This window comes from Manacus candei, unplaced genomic scaffold, assembly GCF_025592945.1.
Source record: "Manacus candei isolate 608988 ecotype Guabito, Panama unplaced genomic scaffold, ASM2559294v1 h1tg000045l, whole genome shotgun sequence".
In the NCBI taxonomy this organism is placed as follows: Eukaryota; Metazoa; Chordata; class Aves; order Passeriformes; family Pipridae; genus Manacus; species Manacus candei.
The window spans coordinates 504,174-526,936 of record NW_026138093.1 but is presented as its reverse complement, the minus strand read 5'-3'; the positions used below and the strand labels follow the sequence as shown (position 1 = coordinate 526,936).

Genomic DNA, 22,763 nt, shown 5'->3' with positions numbered 1-22,763 from the left:
GCAAGGGCAGAGAGGAGAAGGGAGCAGGAGGTTCAAGGGATCCTGGGGTGGGAGGACAGGGCAGAGCTGCTCAGGGCAGGAACCTTGCCAGCCCTTTGCCACGCTCAGGCTGTGGCTGCAGAGCAGTGCAGGTGAGTTCCTGTAAGTGCCTCTCCCAGCTGCCAAATGGCAGCAGTGGCAGGAGCTGTCAGGATGGCTCTGCTGGATTTGCTGGGGTGCAGCAGGAGAAGCTGCTGCAGAGCAGGACTTGCTGCTGCCCCCTCAGAGGCCCAGGGCCAGAAGGTTCCCTGTGCCAGGGCTGGCTGTGGGGTGGGAAGGTGGGGGTGCAGCCAGGGGTGCCCAGGGCTGTGGTGCAGAGCAGGGTCCTGCCCCCAGGGCTCTGTGTGCTGGGGTAGGGACTCTGCTGCCTGCCAGGGTCAGCTCTCAGCCCGGCCAAGGAGCTGCCACAGCCCTGCAGGGAGAAGGGGTGGGTGGAAGGAGTGACCCCTCAGGGCAGGGCAGGGCAGGGCAGGGCCCTTCAGCTGCAGGCTCAGGGCTCCTCACAGCTTCAGCTCCACCTCCTCCATTTCCAGGGGCCCTTCTCAGGAAGCACATCCCCCCAGAACACCTCCCCCTTCCCAGCCACCGCAGGCTGTCTGGGATCTGCTCTGCAGCCCCTGCCCAGGCAGAGCTGCCCCTGGGCACTGGGCTGGGGATGGCTCTGGCAGCACTGGCAGGGAGCTGAGCTGGGCACAGGCAGGGGCTGCTGGCAGGAACAGCTCCTCACCCAGAGACAGGCAGGCAGGGAGAGGCAGCTGCTGCCACAAGGGCTGGGCAGGGGGATGTGGGCCCCTCCCTGCTGTCCCTGTGGCACAGACCCCTTCCCTGAGCAGCTCCTGCCTGGGCTCCTTTCCCAGCCTAAGCAGAGCCTGTGCCCTCAGGCCCACGGGGGCTGGGCTGTGCATTGCCCTGCAGCAGCCAGAGCCCAGGCCAGGACAGGGCCCTGATTTCCAGCTGTCTCTCTGTGTCCCTCCTCCCTTGGCAGCAGCACTGTGGCATTTCACTGCCATCCCCTGTTGCCTGGGCTTTCCTTGTTCTCACCAGTGGGTTTTCTGAGCCACTGTGGGGTTTGGGGGGGAGCAGATTTCTGTCCAGACACAACCCCTTTGGGTGCTGCTGTGGGGATGTGTCTGTGGGAGTCAAGTGCCCAAGTGCCCTCCAGGCACCTTCAGGGTCTTCAGCTGTTTGCCTGGGTGTCCTGCAGGGCTGCAGGTGCCCTCCAGAAGGGCACAGCTCTGCCATAGTATCTCTGTGCTGCACAGGATCCCCATGGAGAAAACTCCTCAGTGCTAAATCCATGGAAATGCTCTGGGCAGTTTCAAGGAGCATTTTGTGTCTCACTCTGGGAGGGGAGATATGAAAAGGTGAGAAGTGTGTCAATCTGTTCTTTTGACATGGATTTCTTGGATATCTGTGCAGTTTCTCATTAGGGGAACAGTTGAGTGTGATGCTCCTCCAGCTCCAAGCTCCCAGCACAGGGCAGTTGAGCCCAGGAGTGATGGGCAGAGCAGCTCTTCTCTCTGCACTGAGGGACCGTCCCTGGGCCCCTCAGAACCCACAAGACTTGACCTGCAGTGCAATAGAAATGTCAGGGATTTCAAACCTCCACAGCCACTCCTAAGTGTGGCAGGTGCAAGTGGGTGAACAAACACAAAGAATTCCCTAAGCTCAGTCCTTCATTTGGGCAAATTGCAAACAGCAAAGCTGAGAAGCTTTTTGATGTATCATGAGTATATTTGATTTGAGATCACCCTGCATTCCAAGTTCCCTCTCTCAGCAGAGCAAGAAGGAGTCCTTGGGAGCCCATCACAGAGTTACTGCTTCCCATGGTCCCCTCAACCCGGAAAAGCCAGAGCTCAGGGGAGGGAGCTGCAGGGAGGTCTGAGTGAGGAGAGAGAGCCTGAGAGTGGGGTGGCTGCGAGACATGAAATGTTTGGCTGCAGAAGCCTGGTCTAACTCAGCAGTGACTTTTCCTCCTCAACAGATTAAAGTACTCTGATGATGGAGTAAATGTCCAACAGCAGCTCCCTCACCCAGTTCCTCCTCCTGGCATTTGCAGACAGGTGGGAGCTGCAGCTCCTGCACTTCTGGCTCTTCCTGGCCATCTCCCTGGCTGCCCTCCTGGCCAACGGCCTCATCCTCAGCGCCGTAGCCTGTGACCACCACCTGCACACCCCCATGGGCTTCTTCCTGCTCCACCTCTCCCTCACAGACCTGGGCTGCATCTGCACCACTGTCCCCAAAGCCATGCACAATTCCCTCTGGGACACCACAACCATCTCCTACATGGGATGTGCTGCACAGCTCTTTTTCTTTCTGTTCTTCGTGTTAGCAGAGTATTTCCTCCTCACCACCATGTGCTACGACCGCTACGTTGCCATCTGCAAACCCCTGCACTACGGGACCCTCCTGGGCAGCAGAGCTTGTGCCCACATGGCAGCAGCTGCCTGGGCCACTGGCTTTCTCAATGCTCTGCTGCACACAACCAATACATTTTCCCTGCCCCTGTGCCAGGGCAATGCCCTGGGCCAGTTCTTCTGTGAAACCCCACACATCCTCAAGCTCTCCTGCTCACACTCAGGCTACCTCAGGGAACTTGGGCTCATTGGGGTTACTGCCTGTTTAGTGTTCAGTTGTTTCATTTTCATTGTTTTCTCCTATGTGCAGATCTTCAGGGCTGTGCTGAGGATCCCCTCTCAGCAGGGACAAAGGCACAAAGTCTTTTCCACGTGCCTCCCTCACCTGGCTGTGGTCTCCCTGTTTGTCAGCACTGGCATATTTGCCCACCTGAAACCTCCCTCCATCTCCTCCCCATCCCTGGATCTGGCACTATCAGTTCTGTACTCAGTGGTGCCTCCAGCACTGAACCCCTTCATCTACAGCCTAAGGAACCAGGAGCTCAAGGATGCTCTGAGGAAAATGATGACTGGATGCTTTTCAGGAGCAATAAAGTGCCTTTTTTCTGGTGTGTAGCATTCAAAATGGGATTCCTTAATGGCGCAGCCTTCCTGCTCAGGTTTTTCGTGGAGGTCATCAGGTACTTCTTGCAATAATTTTCTGTGCAATAAAACATTATTATGCATCTGCCTTCGAATTTAGTGTCTACCCATTGAATTTGACCCAGAGATGTAAAAATGATGAATTGTGCTTTCTGAGTATTTAAACAAAATAAAGGACCCTGCAGTGCCTTCTTTGTCCAAGACCCTTCTTCTTAGATGTTCCTAAAGGACAGCACACTGCAGGACAGGGGGTATTTGCAAACAGGAAGGGGGCAATAATCCCAGCCCAGCAGCACTGCCAGGGAGCAGCAGGGCTTGGTCTTCCCAGAGCTGCTCTCTTGCCACTTCCACACTGTCCTCCTGAGCCCCTTTCCCACTGTAAGGCCTGAGTGCTCTCTGAGCACAGTCCTGGGGGCTGGAAGCCCTTGGAGCACAGGCAGGGACAGGCCCTGGGAACTTGTGAAGCAGAGCTGGGCTCCCTTCCAGCATCTCCAGGATGCTGTGGGATCTTCTGAGGGCAGTGCATGTACTGGGTCACTGCTTCTGTGACCTTGCTCCAGGGCTGGAACTCTCCTGCAGTGTCACCATGACACTCCTGCTCTCTGCTTCCCAGGTTCCGTTTTTAGATCCAGTCTTCCCCTCCTGTTCACAGGGACATCCTGGGAGTGCTTCAGAGCTGCCATCCTGGGGCAGCTCCTGCCCAGCGTGGGCAGGCACAAGGTCTCTCCACCTGCTCCTCTCACCTCCCCAGTGCCACTGTTTTCTGCAGCCTCCTCATCCTTGCCCAGCACAGCCCTCCTGGCACAGTTGGACACAGCCCTTGTTCTACCCCCTCCTCAGGCACCTGCCCAACCCCCTCAGCTCCAGCCTGATGGCCAGAAACCTTCAGGGCAGGGAGGCACCAGGGAAAATTCTCAGGACATGCATGGACTGCAGGGAGAGATCACTGGAGTGGTGGGTCTGTAGGGAGAAATCACTGCTGCCTCCCTTCTGAATCACCCTCAGGACCTGGACAACCCTGGATTTTGTCTTGTTTCCACGAGGGCCTGAAGTGTCAAAATGGCCCTTTGATTCCATAGAGTTCCCCAGTGTCCCAAGGTCCATTTGGCTCCAAAATGGCCCTGTGGTTTCGCAGTGGCCCCTTGATTTTATGAGGTTCCACTGTGTCCCAGGGTTCCTTTGTTTCCATGAGGCACCACAGTGACACAATGGCTCCCTGGTTCCATAAGGTTCCAAAAGGTTTCAGGGTTCCTTTGGTTCCACGAGGTCCCAAATGTTAAATGGTCCCTGGTTCCACAAGATTTCACAGTGTCCCTGTGTTCCTGTCTTTCCATGAGGCCCTGCAGTGCCACAATTGCCTCTTGATTCCATGAGGTTGCACAGTGGCATCACAGAGCTGACCCCACCCAGATGGAAGTTTTCAGGAGGTTAGGGAGAACTGGAAAAAAAGGGATAAAATAATTGGGGAAGGGGAGGAAATTGGGGCTTGGCCAACAGAGAGGAAGGATTTTGATGAGGTAAAAAAAGGTTCAGGGAATTCTGAGGGTGCTGAAACACTGACCATGCAAACATTCCTGATGGACCTTTATGCACTTTGTAACCTGAAGCCCCAAAACTAACCAAAAGTGCTGCCCCTCCCACTCAAAAGAATCAACTGCTCTAATTCCAAGCCAGAAAAAGCCCAAACCCAGAACTCCAGACTCTTATTTGTCCTCCAATGCCCACCCCATTCCCAAACCTGTATTAGCAGTATGAAAAGTCAAGCTTTAATCCTAACCCAGCCCAAAAAGCTCTTCCCCTAATCATGAACCAGACACTGCCAGCAGAGCAACAAACCTCCCAAAGTTCTCTCTAATCCCCACCCTGAGCTCTAAACCCCAAGCCCTGACCATTCAGCACCCCCACAGCCCTTGGGAGCAGGGCAAGGACCTGGAGGGCCCAGAGCAGGCCCAGGGGGTTGGCAGAGGAATGGGAGGTGACCTGGATCTGCTCAGCTCTGCAGTGACCCCCAGGAGAAGGGCCTGGGCTCTGGCAGGGATGTCCTGTGGCACAGGGGCTCAGGATCCAAGTTCAGAAGGCCAAGTGCACATGGCAACAGCCAGAGCTGGTGCAGAGACATCAGGGAGGGTCTAGAAATGCTGCTGGGAGGGGGTGGGAAAGCAGGAGGGGTGTGTGCAGCCTGCAAGGCCAGAGCAGCAGCAGGGCCAGGGCAGGACAGCCTGCAGGAGAGATGGCCAAGGGCTCTGGCAGGGCTGCAAGGCCCAAAGGCACCCAGGCCTTTGTCCCCTTGCCTCTGGCAGCTGCCTCTGCCACTCAGGCCACCACAAGACACTTTCCTGGCAGGTTCTGCACTTGGTTTCTGCCTCGCCCCTCCCTCAGGAGCCTGGCAGGGGTTGCCCAGTTTTGGGCCTTTGTTGTTCCTCCCCCTCCCATCCCAGTGCCCCCCAAACAGCCCTGAGCCAGCCGGGAGGGACAGGATCTGCTGGGCCAGGGCCTGGGGCTCAGGCCTTGGCCTTTGTGCTCCACAAAACCAAGGCAGGCTTTGCTCAGCATTGCAGGGGCCTGCCCAGAGCCTTTGTCTGCCTGCACTCCTGGCCTCCAAGGAGCTGCTCCAAGGAGTCCCTGGGGAGGCTTTGGCAGTGCCTGCCCTCAGTGGGGCCCAGCAATGCTTCAAGGCACTTGCAGTTTGGCTTCTGACTTCTTCAGCAGCTGCTTCAATCTTCTCTCAGCACCTCAGGATCATGGGCTGGGCTGCAAACACACCGTGGGGCTCATTAAAATGCAGAAATCCCTCAGGATCTCTTTGTCTTCCTTTAATTGTCTTCAAAGCAGTTTCAAAACAATTCTTCGAAGTTTGTCCTTTTTTTGTTTTAATTCAATGATGGCTATTTTTTAGTTCAGAGAAGAGGTGATAAAGGTGTTCTCCAAGTGATCTTGATGCTGAGTGTCTCCTCAGGAGATCCAAACTGACCCTGTATGATCAGCCTTGCTTATCACCCCCCAGCCTCACCAGTTCTGACATGGCCCATCTTGGACTGACAGCTGATGCAACTCCTAACACACTGTGGGACCCATTAAAACACTGAAAAACAAATTCTTTCCCTTCCTTTAATTGTCTTCAAGTCTTCAAGACTTCTACAGCTAATTGGACTTGTTTTGTAATTTAACTAAGGAGGAAGACTTTCAAGTGAAAGTCTTGAAAAATAATTTTTTTTTGATGAAAGGGAATGATTTACGCAGAGCCTTGGGATGCAAGAGGGTCAGGGCACAAACAAATTGGATCCAAAGACAAGGGGGCAAAAGAGATTAGTAGTGTTTAATTATTGACCCGTTTAACAGTTATCAGGTGATTCAATAGCAGTTGCTATAATTTTAACATTGACTGAATTATGGATTCAAAACTATAACATTCACACCACAGTGAATTCACACCCACACCCAGGCAGAGATGTGTGGACACATCAATACCTGGCTGTGGGAAGGTCCCTCTCCCAAATTCTCCTTCTCAGGGAAACACTCCCCCAAATCCCTTTGTGTTTGCCACCAGACAAGGGTCACAGCTGGAGGAGTGTTTGTTGAGGGGAATCAGAATTGTCCTGGGCATCAGGGAGGGTCTTTGGAGTGTTGCAAACTGGAGGGTTCCCGAGCTGGGAGAGGCTGCCAGAGGTGTCCCACTGAGAGGGAGGTGCTGGGGAGCTGCCAGGGCCTCCCTCAGCCCTACTGGTTGTGGGCTCCCAAGGGGACTGGCTTTAGTTATCTGCTGAATTTCCATCCTGGTGTCAGGAAGGACAGGAGTTTCCAAAATATTTGGGAACTGTATCCAAAGTGTTCCAGTTGGGCTACAATTCAGGCAGGGAATGTTCCAAGGCTTTCAGGGGATGACTGATTATCCTGTGTTCCCCAGCTCTTACACCCATCCCAGTCAGTTGGACGGTTCATTGACAATGTGTCCCAAGGGGTGGCACCTCCGATGCCATAGAAACCCCTCCCCTGGATTAGGAAACCTTTGGAATTCAGGAGCTGTTCCAGTGGAGCATGAAAATGAACAGCAGTTTTCCCAAAGCCCAGCCCCAAGCAGAACAAAGCCAGGCCCCATCAGTGTCAGAGCAAAGGTCCCCCATGGCTGTGTCCCTGTGGCCGCTGAGGCGGCAGCGCAGGCCCGAGGCGGTGCCGGGTCCCGGTGCAACCGGGGCAGAGCGGCGGCTGCGCGAGCGGCAACCCCGGCGGTGAGTGCGGCAGCCCCGTGGGAGCGGCGGCTCCGGGCACAGACGCCGGCGGCAGCCGCTGTGGCTCCTGGAACCCAGTGGCCATTGGGACACTGCAGGGCCTGCTGGAATCCAGGGGCCGCTGGGACACTGGGGAGCCTCTTGGAGCCAAGGGAACCCTGGGATGTTTTGGAACATCCTGGAATCAAGGGGTCATTGTGACACTGCAGGGCCCCATGGAACAAAAGGAACCCTGACAGTTTTTGGAACCTCGTAGAATCAAGGGGCCATTTCTGGTAGGATGCTCTGCTCTGATAATATCTAAACAATGGTCAGAGAATGCAAACAATGCAAGGTCTCTGTAGTGACTTACTGCTGCTCTCAAGGTGCTGTTTTTAATGTTGAATTCTGCTAAACCCAAAATGCTTCATGAAACTTCAAACACACATCCTGCTTTTGAAGCAGGATTTCACAGGTAAGCTGCTCCCTGGCCTGCAAATATGTCTGGGAGTCAAACCCTTGATAACTATAAAAGCCCCATCCAACTGTCATGTGTCAGATTCTTCCACAGACTTCCTTGAAGTGTGTGGAGCTTCTGCCATGAAGCAGGGACAGCTCTTCATGGTCACTGCCCAGGGGTTAAGTGAAAGAGAGAGAATTATCCCCTGTCGTTGTGGGGTGAGTTACCTCAATCTGTGCTTCAGGATTGTTTCTTTTTGCTGGCTTTGATCCAATTGCTTTAATAGAATGACTTTGATAGACTGCACTGTCTTATCTTACACTATACTGCTAGGAGGTTTTGGCTTTTATACTGTGTAGTAAATAATTCTGTAAATTTAAGGTATTTAATCTATTCATTTCTCTGATCAATTGTCTGTTCATTTGTCATAATAAAAAATTCATTTTATCAAAATATTTCTGATTTGCCATCACTAAAACCTGCAGGACAAAGTGTTTGAATCACACCTCTATAATTCCTTCAGTTTAAATCAAAATCTGAGCCTGAGATTGGATCCAGCCAAACCCAGGTTCCTCTCTGAGAAGGAATTTAGAAAGCAAGGGGGTCCTTTCTGCCCCTCGTAGCTCAACGAGACGGCTTCTGCCATCAACTTTGTCTAAGCCTTCCACCCCCCCAGCCCCAAGCCGTGACACATGGGCATGTCTTGTCCATGCAGTGCAAACATGGACTCCTGAGCTGGTCATTTGCTGTCCCTCCTTGGAGGGAAGAACAAGCCCAATGGCCTGGGGTGAGAGGCCAGTGCTGGGAGCGGCGCTGGCTGTGCCAGGGCACTGCTGGGTGCCCCCACCCTGAGCACTCCCCCCCTCGTGCTGGTCACTGCTGTTTTCCTCTGCAGGGCGTTGTGTTGGGCACATCCTGGAGAGCAAAGTGGAAAGCAGATTGAAGCCTTCAGGCCCTGGCCTGAGGAGATGCCCCTGCAGGATGGCAGTGCTGCTGCAGAGGTCAGCTCTGTGCCAGCAGTGCCCGTGGCTGTCCCTGCCTGCAGTCCCTGGACAGTCCTGCAGCAGGACTGGCACCGACTGCCAGAGCACTGAGGCCTCCAACAACACAGGGCTCTGCAGGACAGTGTGGAAGGGAAGGGAGAGGAGGCCAGGCAGGAGAAGGGCTGCTGCTCCCTGGCAGTGCTGCTCTGCTGGGACTCTTTTCTGGCCCAGCTCTGCACAGAGGCACCGACCCTGCAGCTGCAGAGAAGTCAGAGAGGAAAGATGTCAGGCAAACAAGTCAATGCAGAGTTCTTTATTTGGTTGAAGAACACAGTGAGTACAATTGCCAATCTGTACACCTTCCGGGCCAGGCTAGAAAGGCAAACACTGAAATGAAAATGGTGTTTATATATAAAAAAATATTTATATATATATCCTTATAGATATATTTATAGATATAAAGATTTTTTAATGTGAACAAATTCTCCCAAAATAACACTCCTATCAGAAGCAAAAAATAGAGAAGGTATGGTGGGCCTTTAATTAAGTCCATAACAGGATTGGCCTTTAATGAGGTAAATAACATGCAGAAGAAGGAGAGTTTATTGCTTCTGAAAAACACCCAGTTATGAGTTTCCTCAGGGTATCCTTGAGCTCCTGGTTCCTCAGGCTGTAGATGAGGGGGTTCAATACTGGAGGAACCACTGAGTACAGAACTGACAGGACCAGATCCAGGGATGGGGAGGAGATGGAGGGAGGCTTCAGGTAGGAAAAGAATAACGTGCTGAGGAACAGGGAGACCACGGCCAGGTGAGGGAGGCACGTGGAAAAGGCTTTGTGCCGTCCCTGCTGAGAGGGGATCCTCAGCACAGCCCTGAAGATCTGCACATAGGAGAAAACAATGAAAATGAAACAACCAAACATTAAACAGGCAATAACCACAGTCAGCCCAAGTTCCCTGAGGTAGCCTGAGTGTGAGCAGGAGAGCTTGACAATGGCAGGGATTTCACAGAAGAACTGGCCCAGGGCATTGCCCTGGCACAGGGGCAGGGAAAATGTATTGGTTGTGTGCAGCAGAGCATTGAGAAAGCCAGTGGCCCAGGCAGCTGCTGCCATGTGGGCACAAGCTCTGCTGCCCAGGAGGGTCCCGTAGTGCAGGGGTTTGCAGATGGCAACGTAGCGGTCGTAGCACATGATGGTGAGGAGGAAATACTCTGCTCCAAGAAAGAAGACAAGCAGAAAGGCCTGTGCAGCACATCCCATGTAGGAGATGGTTGTGTTGTTCTGGAGGGAATTGTGCATGGCTTTGGGGACAGTGGTGCAGATGCAGCCCAGGTCTGTGAGGGAGAGGTTGAGCAGGAAGAAGCCCATGGGGGTGTGCAGGTGGTGGTCACAGGCTACGGCGCTGAGGATGAGGCCGTTGGCCAGGAGGGCAGCCAGGGAGATGGCCAGGAAGAGCCAGAAGTGCAGGAGCTGCAGCTCCCGCCTGTCTGTGAATGCCAGGAGGAGGAACTGGGTGAGGGAGCTGCTGTTGGACATTTGCTGCTTTTTAGCACAGGATCTGTTCAAAAAAGGAAAGGACAGGGAACAGTTAAGACAGATCTCTGTGAAAAAGCCACTCCATTGCTACAAGAAATCAATGTGTCAAATGTCACCAAATGCACTGCCAAGCAGTCAGTTTTGCTCTGCTCCAGGGGGACATGGAATTTTTTGGTAAAGCTCTCACACACACAAGGAATGTCAGATGTAAAACACCCTGAATACAAAAGTTCCATCGCTACTGTAATGAATCAGAAGAGCTGGGGCTGCAGAACAGAAGCTTAGTCTGAGCTTAGAATATTTGTACCTGTGTTTTCTATTTCTACCATCACACCTGGGAAAGTTCTTTTCCACTGCAGGAATCCTCATTTCTATGGCCCAGCACACAGTGCCCAGCAGAGATGCAGGGAAGGGCCCCCAGAGCTGCCTGAATGCCCCCTCCCCAAGGCCTTTGGGAGCTCTTGCCCCCCACTCCCTGCCCAGGGCTCTGCTGCCTGGAGCTGTCCCTGCCAGCAGCTGCTTCCCTGGGCACAGGGCTGAAAAAGTGACACTGATGGGTCTATAAGACAGTTTCAATGTCTGACACTCTCAGGTTCAATCCCCTCTAATCTAACAGAGTTCATGTTTCAGTGTCTCCTCCTGTGCTCAGAGATTTCCCTGTTGCAGTCAGCACCCAGACAACCCAGAGTATAACACTGAAAGAACTGGTTCATTCTCTTTAAGGTACCCCCTGTCTGTCTGTGCCTCTTGCAAACACCTTCTGGGAAATTTCCTGCTTTGATCTGGAACTGTGACCAGCCCTCATCCCTGCAGCACACTGTGGAGATCAGAAGGACTCTGCCCTGCTCTGCCCTCCCAGCAGTTGTTCCTTCCCCACAGCCCTTCTCCCCCAGCCCCGTGGCAGCTCCTTGGCCGGGCTGAGAGCTGACCCTGGCAGGCAGCAGAGTCCCTGCCCCAGCACACAGAGCCCTGGGGGCAGGACCCTGCTCTGCCCCACAGCCCTGGGCACCCCTGGCTGCACCCCCACCTTCCCACCCCACAGCCAGCCCTGCCACAGGGAACCTTCTGGCCCTGGGCCTCTGAGGGGGCAGCAGCAAGTCCTGCTCTGCAGCAGCTTCTCCTGCTGCACCCCAGCAAATCCAGCAGAGCCATCCTGACAGCTCCTGCCACTGCTGCCATTTGGCAGCTGGCAGAGGCACTTGCAGGAACTCACCTGCACTGCTCTGCAGCCACAGCCTGAGCGTGGCAAAGGGCTGGCAAGGTTCCTGCCCTGAGCAGCTCTGCCCTGTCCTCCCACCCCAGGATCCCTTGAACCTCCTGCTCCCTTCTCCTCTCTGCCCTTGCTGCCTGCAGCTCCTGCCCTGCTCTGCCATGTGGCCACTTCCCCTGCACTGCAGCAACTGGGAGAGTCCTGCTGAAAGATCCTAGAAGCTGTGGGATGTGCCAGCTTTAGGAGATGCCTCCAGGAAGGCAAGTTTAATATTTCTACAGCCAGAGAATTCTTCATTCAAATCCTGAGAATGTTTATCCCGCAAGTAAGAGCTCAGTCACCTGCCAGCCCAGGCTGCCTCTCATCTCTCTGCCTTCTCTCCTGTGCCCTGGGTGCTGCAGGCAGTGCCCTCAGCCCTGCTGGGCTGTGCAGAGGAGCTGCTCACCAGCAGAGCTGTCTCTTTGAAGCTCTTCTTGCTTGCCAGGAGCTCCCTGTGTGCCAGGAGCCCGGCCCAGCTCAGCAGCACAGCAACAGCCCCAGGCAGCCCTTTCTCTGCCCCTCTGGGCTCCCTCCAGCTGTCCCTGGGGCTCCAGGGGAACCTGCTGGCACACAGCTGAAGGAAATAATGATGGGCCTTCTCTCAGCTGGGCACAGACACTTCTTTCAGCATTGTCATTTCTCCAAACAGACACAGAGTTAAGTTCAAGAGTCCCCTTTTCATGTCCCATCATTAGACAGGAAACCCAGACAGTGCCCAGGAGGGATCTCCTTCACCTGCACTGAGGGAAGGGACTCAGCTGAGTCAACAGAGGTGTCTCATTGTAGCTCTGCAGACCTGGGGCCAGAAAGACACTCAGCTCCCTCCACAACCCCCATGGGCTGGGATTCCTCCTGCCCCACTTCAGTGGGCCCAAAACAGGCCCCTGCAGGTGACTCCTTGTCCCAGCTCCCATGGCAATGAAGGAAGACCAAAGCTAGGAGTGACCTGCTGGGACACAAAGCCCTGGTTCCTTCTGAGGGGCCAGAGGTGACCGAGATTCCTGCTGGGAACTGCAGGCTCCAGTGGAGCAGTTCCTAGGGACAGGGCAGCAGCTGTGGGATCTTCTTGGAGGCTGCTGGGACATTGCTTTGGCCAACTTCAGTGGCAGAAGGGGTCCACATGTAGGACAGGGGAACCTGTCACTGTTCCTTCTGTCCAGGGCAGCCCCTAGAGGTGTTCAGGTGACCAAATGGAGTCAGGTGGCACAGGGAGAGAGGTCTCTCTCCTGTTCTTTATCAGGGTATTTTCTACATGTCCTCAGAGTACAATGGCAGTTGTCTCCTGGACATCCCTTCACTGCTGAACCTAATTCAGGCAGCTGAGCCTGGATTGAACAGCAAAGAGGGACCTGTAGTGCCAGGGGAGGTGCCAGGGCTCTGCAGCACAAGTGCAGCAGCTGCCATGGACAGCACAGAGCCTGTGCAGGAACCCTGTCCCCATTCCCAGCAGTTGTGGGACAGGCACCACCCAGGGCTTCCCAGACACATTGGGGGCCTTTGGGGCAGGGAGTGAATCCCAGCCCTGCAGGGACACAAAGGCTGTCCCTTCTCTGCCCAGCCAAGGCCGGGCCAGGCACGAGTCCAAATCCCATCAGCCCAGGCTGTCCACACTTGTTCCCTCCCTCTGCTGGCGCTTCTCTCCCCCAGCATTTCAGCAGCATGTGCTGATCTCCTCAGGGGTCAGGCCTGGGATTTTCCCCCTGGGCCTGAGTCCCAGCACGTCCACCCCCAAGGCCATTGTCAGCAAAGCCTCTGCACACCCCAGCTCTCGGGGCTTTCAGAGCAGCTTTCCCCTCTGCAAGTCTGTTCTTACCCTGGTGCCCCCATTGAGGGGCTGCAGCCAGACAGGCCCCAATGCCCTGCGTGTGGGGCACAGGCAGGAGGAGCTGCAGCCCCAAGTCTCTCTTCATTCCACTTGCAGGCAATAACAGCCCAGGCCTGCTGAGACAGTTCCCAGGTTGCAGGGCTGTGATGGGCTGGGAGAGAAGGCCAAGGAGACACAGGAGAGAAAGAGCAGGAGAGAGGTGTCCTCAGTGGGAAGGAGCTTCTTGGACCTGTGGAGCTGCTCTAGGGGATGAACAAATTGGGTGAACTTTTGTGGGTGAGGGTCAGAGGAGAGAGTGGTTTGGTTGACTTTGTGGTGTGAGACAAAGATCCCATTCAAGTTGGCTTGATAACCCTGGAATTCACTGGAAAGGCCTCACGACAGGATGCAAAGAGTCCCAGAGGTTTGTGCAGGGTCTTGGTCAAGACAGCCCTTGGGACACAGGCCTTTAGAGCACAGCTGGCAGGTTGGTGGACAACTGGGAGGCTCATCTGCATCTGCTTCTCATCAAGAGGAACCAAGAGGTTACCATAGTAACTGACCATAGCGATGCAAATGTATGGTGGTTGCCATGGTAACTGAACTTAGTAATGGGAATGTATGAGGGTTGCCATGGAAACGGACCATAGCAATAGAAATGTGATGGTTGCCATGGTAACTGGCAGTGGCAATGGGAATGGTATGGTGGTTGCCATGGTAACTGACCATAGCAAAGAGAATGGCTGAGGGTTGCCATGGTAACCGACAATAGCAATGGGAATGTATGATGGTTGCCATGTCCCTTCCTGCTGAGCATCTCTCCAGCCCCTCTGCCCCCAGCCTGGAGCATTCCAGGGGGTTGTTGGGACCCAAGGGCAGGCCCTGACACTTGGCCTTATTGATCCAGTCTGTCCAGATCCCTCTGCAGAGCCTTCCTGCCCTCCAGCACATCCACACTCACACCCAACGTGGTGTTGTCCATGACTTTCCTGAGGGGGCACTCGATCCCCTGGCCCAGGTCACCCAGAACGATGTTAAACAGGAGCAGCCCCAACCCTGAGCCCTTGGGGACCCCACTAGTGACCGGCCCCACCTGGATTTCCTTCCATTCCCCACCACTCCCTGGGCCATCAGACACTTTGTCACCCAGCAAACAGTTCCCCAGGGCAAGCCATGAGCAGCCAGTTTGTGCAGGAGATGCTGGGGGAGATGGTGCCAAAGGCTTTCTGGAATTCCAGAGAGACACATCCCCAGCCTTTCCCTCAGCTGCTGAGCGGGTCCTTTGTCAGAGAAGGAGATGAGGTTGGTCAGGCAGGACCTGCCTTTCCCAACCCCACACTGGCTGGGCCTGATCCCCTGGTTGTTATGCCCCTGCCAAGGGATGGCACTGAGGAGGATCTGCTGCATGGACTTCCCTGGTCCTGAGGTCAATGGGACAGGCCAGGAGTTCCCCAGATCCTCCTTTTGGCCCTTCCTGCGCATGGGCATCCCTTTTGCTTGTTGCCAGTCAGCTGGGACTTGTGCAGTTGTGCAGCACTGCTGGAGAATGAGTGAGAGTGGCTTGGCCAGCTCTTTCTCCAGCTCCCTCAGGACTCTTGGCTGCATCCCATGTGGGCCCAGGCACTTGGGGGGGTCTCATTGGCAGAGCAGGTCACTGACCATTTCCTCCTGCATTGTGGGGGCTTCACTCAGCTCCCCATCAGCAGCTTCCAGCCAAAGCCTGCCTGCCAGGTGTCCAAGGGGTCAGTTCTGCTGCCCCCTCCTTCCTTCCCCCACAATGGAAAACTCCCTCATTTTGGGTCCCTGTGCCCCAGACGGCTCCAACCACCACCTCACCCACCAGTCCCACAATCATGGAATGCTTTGGCTTGGGAGGGGCCTTCAAGAGCATCTCAGCACCCTCAGATTCAAGATTCCCTTCCTACTATCTCCTTCAACCCTTCCCTCTATCCACGTGAAGCCACTGCCCCTTGTCCTGTCACTCCAGGCCCTTGTCCAAAGTCTCTCTCCATCTTCCTGGTTGGCTCCCTTCAGGCACTGGAAGGACACAATTAGGTCACCCCAAAGCCTTCTCTTCTCCAACCTGAACAATCCCGATTCTCTCAGCCTTTCCTCACAGCAGAGCTGCTCCATCCCTCTGATCCTCTTGCTGCTCCCCTCTGGACTCGCTCCAACAGGTCCATGTCCTTCCTGTGCTGGAGCCCAGAGCTGGAGGCAGCTCTGCAGGTGGGGCAGCATTGCAGCCGTGTGTGTTCCAGCAAGGACATGGTGGAACCTCGTGGAACCTCATGGAACCAAGGACCATTGGGACACTGCAGGGCCTTCTGGAGCCAAAGGAACCCTGGGACACTGTGTAATCTCATGGAATCAAGGGAGCACTGTCACCCTGGGAAAACTCCTGGAATTCAGGGCCCATTGTGACACTGCAGCTCCCCATGGAACAAAAGGAACCCTGGGACGCTGCAGAAACTCATGGAACCAAGGGACCATTGGGACATTGAGGGGGCTGATGGAATCAGGAGGCCATTGGGACAATCCAGGGCCTCATGAAATCAAAGGAATTCTGGGACACTGTCGAACCTCCTGGAACCAAGGGTTCCTGCTGACATGTGTGTCCTCCTGGAACCAAGGGAGCCCTGAGATATTTCTGAACCTCCCAGAATCCAGGGGCCACTGTGACCCTGCAGAACCTCCTGCATTCAAGTGCTCCTGGTGAAACTGCAGGCTCTCCTGGAACCCAAGGATTCCTGGAACACTGCAGAGCTCACAGAACCAAGGGGCCACTGTCCCACTGCAGCTCCTTCTGAAGCACAAGGGACCCTGGGACAATGGGAAATCTCCTGGAATCCAAAGGGCATTTTGGGTCTGCAGGGCCTCATGGAACTAAAGGAACCTTTGGAGACTGTGGAAGCTCATGGAATCAAGGGGCTGTTATGGCATGTGGGGATTCCTTGAACCAAAGGAACCCTGAGAATTTCTGTGGGAACAAGTTAAGGCGGGAGCTGCTGCTGTCTGTTAATTCGAATCAACAAGGAGTGTTTTGGCCCTGACTGGTGTTTTCCATCCAGAGAGTGCTGTTTGCTAAAGTGGAAACCACTTGGAACGCTCTGCATGGCAGCCTGTGTTTTTCTCTGGTGGCTGAACACAGCCAGCACATGAGGGGAGGGGAATGTGTGGGATCAGGGCACTGCTTTGGGGCCATGCTGGGAATTCCAGTGGACTAAAAGACAAAGCCCAGGCGTTGTTTCCAAAGGAACCCCCATGAAAGGGGGACACTGGAAAGATGGGTGGACAAGTCCCAAAATGGAACTCTGTGTGTGCAGCCTCATTTTCTCCTTCAGTAGCCACAGGAGAGGGGGCAAACAGTGGGGGTTGGGACCCCAAAACTGTTTGGGGGGGAAAATGGGGATTGAGGGGATAATGGGAAAGTGGGAGGAACAGGGAGAAGGGTGGAAAAGGAGGGATAGTCTGGCAGGTTCGACAGTCCCATGAGGGTCTTTGGGCTCAACTGGAGTTGCAATGGGGGGTGGCCCCCCTGAGCTCCCAACTCACTGTTGGGTGCTGGGGGCTGCTGGATCCAATCTCAGCCTTGCATTATGAAAACTCTTTCAGTTTAGAGGAATTACAGAGGTGTGACTGAACCACTTTTGTCCCCAAGGTTTTAATAATGGCAAATCAGATCTATTGAGAGAAAGGAATTTATTTAGGGTTACAAACGATCAGACAAAAGACCTTCATCACAATTATTTACTGCACAATATACACACTAAAACTACCAGGAGTACAGGATAAGATAGGACAGTGCTCTACACTAAAGCAATTGTTGAAGCAATCCTACTCAAGCTGGCACAAAAGCAATAATTCCTAATTAGAGATGGATGGAACTCCCCCAGACCAGCGCTCGTGGGGGGATCTCTGCTCTCAACCTCCAGCAGTGACCTTGGAGGGTCCCCAGCCAGGGCAGGAATCTCCACACCCCCCCAAAAAGGATTCTGTTGGAAGAAGCTGCCCCTGTGAAATGGGACTGGCCCTTTGTGGTCGAAAGGGATGGACTGACAGTCACTGCACTCCAGGGGTTGCCTCACTGTCAGGGGGTTCATTCGGGGTGGAAGCAGCGGCCAAAGCTCTCCCGCAGGTGGAGCACTGGTGGGGCTTCCTTTACTGGTGGGTCCGTTGGTGTGAGGTCAATTTAGACCTGTGGGTGAAGCTCTTCCCACACTCCCCACACTTGTAGGGCCTCTCCCCGGTGTGGATGCGCCGGTGGGTGAGGAGGTTGCCGTTCTGGTTGAAGCCCTTCCCGCAGTCGGTGCAGCGGAAGGGCCTCTCATCCGTGTGCGTCAGCTGGTGCACGAGGAGAGTTGAGCTGGTCTGAAACCTCTTCCCACATTCCAAGCACTTGTAGGGCCGTTCTCCAGTGTGGATGCGCTGGTGTTGGATCAGGTTGGAGTTCCGCTTGAAGCCCTTCCCGCAGTCAGTGCAGCGAAAGGGCCTCTCATCTGTGTGTGTCTGCTCATGCATGAGGAGATGTGAACTGGTCTTAAACCTCTTCCCGCATTCCATGCACTTGTACGGCCGCTCCCCAGTGTGGATGGCCTGGTGGGAAAACAGGTGGCACCTCCGGATGAAGCTCTGCCCACATTCCCCACACCTGTAGGGCCGTTCCCCAGAGTGGATGCGCTGGTGTTTGCGGAGACTGCTGCTGTACACAAAGCTCTTCCCACATTCCCCACACTTGTAGGGCCGTTCTCCCGTGTGGATGTGCTGGTGTTTGCGGAGACTGCTGCTGTACACAAAGCTCTTCCCACATTCCTCACACGTGTAGGGCCGTTCCCCAGTGTGGATGTGCTTGTGTTGGATCAAGATGGAGTTGCTCCAGAAGCTCTTCCCACATTCCCTACATGGGTAGGGATGTTCCCCAGTGTGGATGTGCTGGTGTCGGAGCAGGTGGGTGCTCAGCCTGAAGCTCTTTCCACATTCCAAGCACCTGAAAGGCTTCTCCCTGCTGGGAGGCTGCTCAGGGACCACCAGCTCAGAGCTCCCCCTCAAGCTCCGGCCGCCTTCCCGGCACAGGCTGGCTCTTTCCTCCTCAGAGCACCCTGGGCTGGCTTTGGAGCCCCTCCTGCAGGGGGATCTCCGGCCCTTTTCCTCCCCGCTGCCTTCCTGCGCCGGGGAGCCCTTCAAAACGGCCTCTCCCACCAGGGTCTCACGGGGGGATTTGTCCTCCGGGCTCTCCGTCCTCAGCTCGGGGCCTGGGGCAGGAAGCAAGAAGGACAGGCAGGGGATTTGCCTCCGGCCCACAGGGAAGGCCAAGGACATCCCCCCAACTCCGGCCCCGGCAGGACGGCGGCGCCAGCGGGGTTGTCCTGCAGCCGGGGCCATGCTGGGCTGACAGAGCCAGCACAACACCCGCCCAAAGGGACACTGACTTCCTCCTCACCTGCCTGGGGGGCCCAAGGCATCTTCCTCTTCCTCGCAGCCTCCTCCTCCATCCGCCCAAGCTTTGGGAAGGACAAATCCTGATGGGGGGAAAACAAGGGCTGAGCGCGTTGGCTTGGGGGTTCCTCCTGCCCAAGTCCATCTCTAGAACTCACCAGGCATCCTGTGACCATAAAAACCTCCAAAACACTAAGATTCAGCCTAAAGAAACCCAAACCACCAAGATTCAGGCAAAAAACCCATCAGAAATAGCAAGACGACTTTTATCCCCCCCAAACTGCAAAAAGTTGCAACTCAGGTAAAAAATACTCTAAAATATGAAGATTAGCCCAAAACATCTCTCCCAGAAGTTACCCCTTCTCTGGTTTCCCCCCTATGGGGTACAGAGAGTCTCCCCTGTCTGGGATGCTGGGAGTTTTGGGGGTCCCAAGGGTCCCTTCTCCTCTGACTCGCTTTCAGGTGCCACATTCCCTGATATTCCCCCTCTCCAGATTCTCCACTTTGTTGTCCCAAGGATCCCAGGGGTCCCCACTGTCCAGGCTTCCCCTTCTCCATGCTCCCCCTTTCAGGCTCCCGGGGGTCCCAGGGCTCCTCACTCTCCGTGCTCCCCCCTCCAGGCTCCCGGGGGTCCCCCAGCTCCCCCATCTCCCCGCTCCGCCCTCCACACTCGGCAGCTCCCGGGCTCCACACCCACCCCCGGCACTCCCGGGGGGCCCCAAACCCGCTGTGACCCCCCCGCCGGCACCGGGCTGACAATGGAGCCAGCGGGGCCTGACCCAGCAACACCAACCCCCACCGTGGGGGGACCCGCATCCCCCCACCCACCGCCGGGGCTCTGCCCCCATCCCAGCCCGGCACCCCCAAAAAACACCTCCTGCCCACCCCCAAGAGCCCCCAAGGGCACAGCCCTGCACAAGGGCCGGCTGGGCCCAAGGCAACCAAACAGCCCCACAGATGGGGGGACACCAGAGGCTGCCCCAGGGCAACGAGAGCAGGGAGTGGATCGGGCCCCCAACACGTGGGCGGGCTCTGGGTTCAGCCTGACCAGGGGCAATTTGGCACCAACAGCACGGCCCTGACCGCTGGCTCGGCACAGGGGGCCCGAGTTCCCCCCTCTCCAGGCTCTCAGGGCTCTCACAGCTCCCCCCTCTCTCCAGCCTCACCCACTCTCCAGGGTTCAAGGCAAGTAACCCTGTCCCTTGGCTCTCTCTCTGCCAGCTCAGTGTGGGGCACACGGGCTGGGGGTCCCTCCCAAGCCCCCCGGGCAGCCGGTGTTGGCTGGGGGGATGTGAGGGCTGGGCCTGCTCAGCACAGCCCCGGCCTCGTGCCCAGCGCCTCTTTCCTGCCCCACACAAGAGCTTCCCGGCACCCCCAGGGCTCCCCTGCTGCTGCCTCTGCTCCTGGCCCTGCCTTTGCTGCTCCCTTGGCTGGGGCAGTGGCTGCAGGGGGGGATGGCAGCAGCTTCAGCTCCACGGCACTTCCTGGGGGGAGCTCAGCCCGGGGGGACGGGCAGGGACCTGATGGGGATGGACAGGGGCCCAGCAGGGACAGCCAGGGCCTGCAGGGGAAGGCACAGGGACAACCTGGACCCCCACACTGCCAGGGCTGTCTCTGCTCCTCCTTGCAGGCTCCATGGCCAGGCACAGTTTGTGTTCCTGGGTGCCCACCATCTCAGCACTTGGAGACGCTCAAATCAGCGCCCGCAGCTCTGCAGCAAAGCCCCAGCTCACCTGGCACACAGGGCATGGACACAGCACCTTCTCGGGGACGGGCACGCAGAGCTTCTGTCTCCTCCCCACCACGGGGCTCTCCTTCCTCAGCAGCACCTCTGCCTTGCACTTATTCTCAGCCTCACCTCAGGGACAGCTCTGGGCTCACCTCCGCGCCACTTCTCAGCCTCACCTCAGGGCCTGGGCTCAAGGACAGGAACCTGCAGGGAGGGGACATCAGGTGCAAGCTGAGGGCTGCCTGCTTGCACTGGCCTCTGGGCTTCTTTCTCCTACAACCATCCTAGAACTTATCCTGCTTTTCTAACACCACACATTTACAGACTAACCTTGGAGATAGATATGGACAGACATCTCTATCACCCTGGGGATGGAGCCTCAAGCATGTGCTGCCACAGGAATGGCAATCAGAGAATCACAGAATCAGCCACGTTGGAAAAGACCTCCGAGATCATCAAGTCCAACCCTGGATCCAACCCCGCTGTGCTTCCCAGACCATGGCACTGAGGCCACATCCACTCTCACCTTCAACACCTCCAGGGACGCTGACTCCACCCCCTCCCTGCCCAGCCCATTCCAAGGCCTGATGACTCTCTTGGCAAAAAATTGCTTCCCAATATCCAACCTAAACCTCCCCTGGCACAGCTCAAGACCCAGCCCTCTTGTCCTACTGCTGCTTCCTGGCAGAACAGCCCCAGCCCCACCTGGCTCCAACCTCCTGGCAGGGACTTGCAGACAGTCAGGAGGTCTCCCCTGAGCCTCCTCTTCTCCAGCCTCAACACCCCCAGCTCCCTCAGCCTCTCCTCACACCACTTGTGCTCCACTCCCTTCCCCAGCCTCGCTGCTCTTCTCTGCTCCTGCTCCAGCCCCTCCAGGGCCTTCCTCAACTCAGGGGCCCAGAGCTGGACACAGCACTCCAGGGGTGGCCTCACCAGCGCTCACTCCAGCCCAACAATCACTTCCCTGCTCCTGCTGACACACTCTTCCTCACACAGGCCACCAGCCATTGGCCCTCTTGGCCACCTGGCCACACTCTGCCTCCTCTTCACCTTCCTGTCCATCCCCACTCCCAGCTCCCTTCCTGCCTGCCTGCTCTCCAGACACTCTGGCCCCAGCCTGGGGGGCTGACGGGGCTTCTTGTGGCCAAAGGGCAGGACCCGGCCCTTGGCCTGCTGGAACCTCATCCCCTTGCAATCAGCCCATGGATCCAGCTGGGCCAGGTCCCTCTGCAGAGCCCTCCTGCCTTCCAGCACATCAACACACCCCCAGCTTGGGGTCACCTGCACATTTGCTGATGAAATGCCTGGTTCTGCAGCAGCTGGAGATGCTCAAGGGGCAGCAGGACCAAGTCAGGGGCCTGGGGGGGCCGGGGGGGCTTTGGGGTGCGGGAGGGTCTTGGGGGATTGGGGGTACAGACCAGGACAGGCCAGGACAGACCAGTACAGACCAGGACAGACCAGTACAGACCAGTACCTCCTCACTGCTCCCCAGATCTCTCCTGGAGCTGGGCCACGTTGTTGCAAAGCAGTTTAAATTTAGTAGTAGAATGGCTAAGGCTTAAGTAAAAGGGTAAGGCCTAGAAAGCAACACATTACAGTAGTGAGTTAAGCAGCAGCCTTGTTCGTGGGAATAGAATGTACTGAAGAAGTAGAAACAATAATCAAAAGATTTAGTCAAGCATGTACGTAACGATTTGTACCTTAGATGTGGTAAGGGTCTGTTAAACAGTTTCTAGGGGGGTAGGACAACTTAAGCAGATTTATGCTTAAAGTAGATGATTGTTAATTGTTATAAACTACTGCACCTGGGTTGCTATAGAAACTGTAATTGTTTTAGCCGTGAGAATACATGTAAACTTGTTTGTGTATAAAAGTTGAACTGAGAACGAGGGTCGTCGGAATCCTGACTTGGGGCGTTAGCCCGCAGGTTCCCGGGGCCCCGAATAAAGCACCCATAAACCGGCACTCTGTTGGTTTGTGTCTTTGTTTACGGGCAACAGTTTTGGCGACACCAGATGGAACTCCGGGGGTAGCTGGGCGGCTCACGAGCTGATCTACTCCATGCCGGCAACCAGGTGATTTCTGGGGAGACATCGACCCGTGCCCGACCCGCGCCCGCCGGACAACCCTCTAGGTAAGCCCGAAGGTGCTTTATTCTTTTAGGTTTGTTGGTTGGGAGCCTGCCTATAAGACGGGATAGTGAGTGTCCCGCTGGGTTGGGCTAAAGGTACCTTGGTTGGGAAGCCTAGGCGCTGGTCGTAAGACGCGGCGAAAGCTGCGCAGTACCAGCACTCGCCTCTCAGAGGGAGAATCGGCGAGTTGG

The 22,763-nt window shown here is 55.8% G+C and overlaps 1 protein-coding gene and 1 pseudogene across 1 annotated transcript in view; one reads left to right on the top strand and one right to left on the bottom strand.

Annotated features, from left to right (window-relative positions):
- Window positions 1–22,763, bottom strand: part of LOC127474808 (uncharacterized) — a 1,366,245-nt pseudogene that overhangs the window by 939,218 nt on the left and 404,264 nt on the right.
- The window catches only part of LOC127474839 (zinc finger protein OZF-like), a 212,354-nt gene that overhangs the window by 133,736 nt on the left and 55,855 nt on the right, over window positions 1–22,763 (top strand). The window contains exon 4 of the mRNA XM_051796146.1: window positions 13,684–13,693. Coding sequence (XP_051652106.1) covers window positions 13,684–13,693 — 10 coding nt within the window. The remainder of the gene's footprint in view (window positions 1–13,683; window positions 13,694–22,763) is intronic.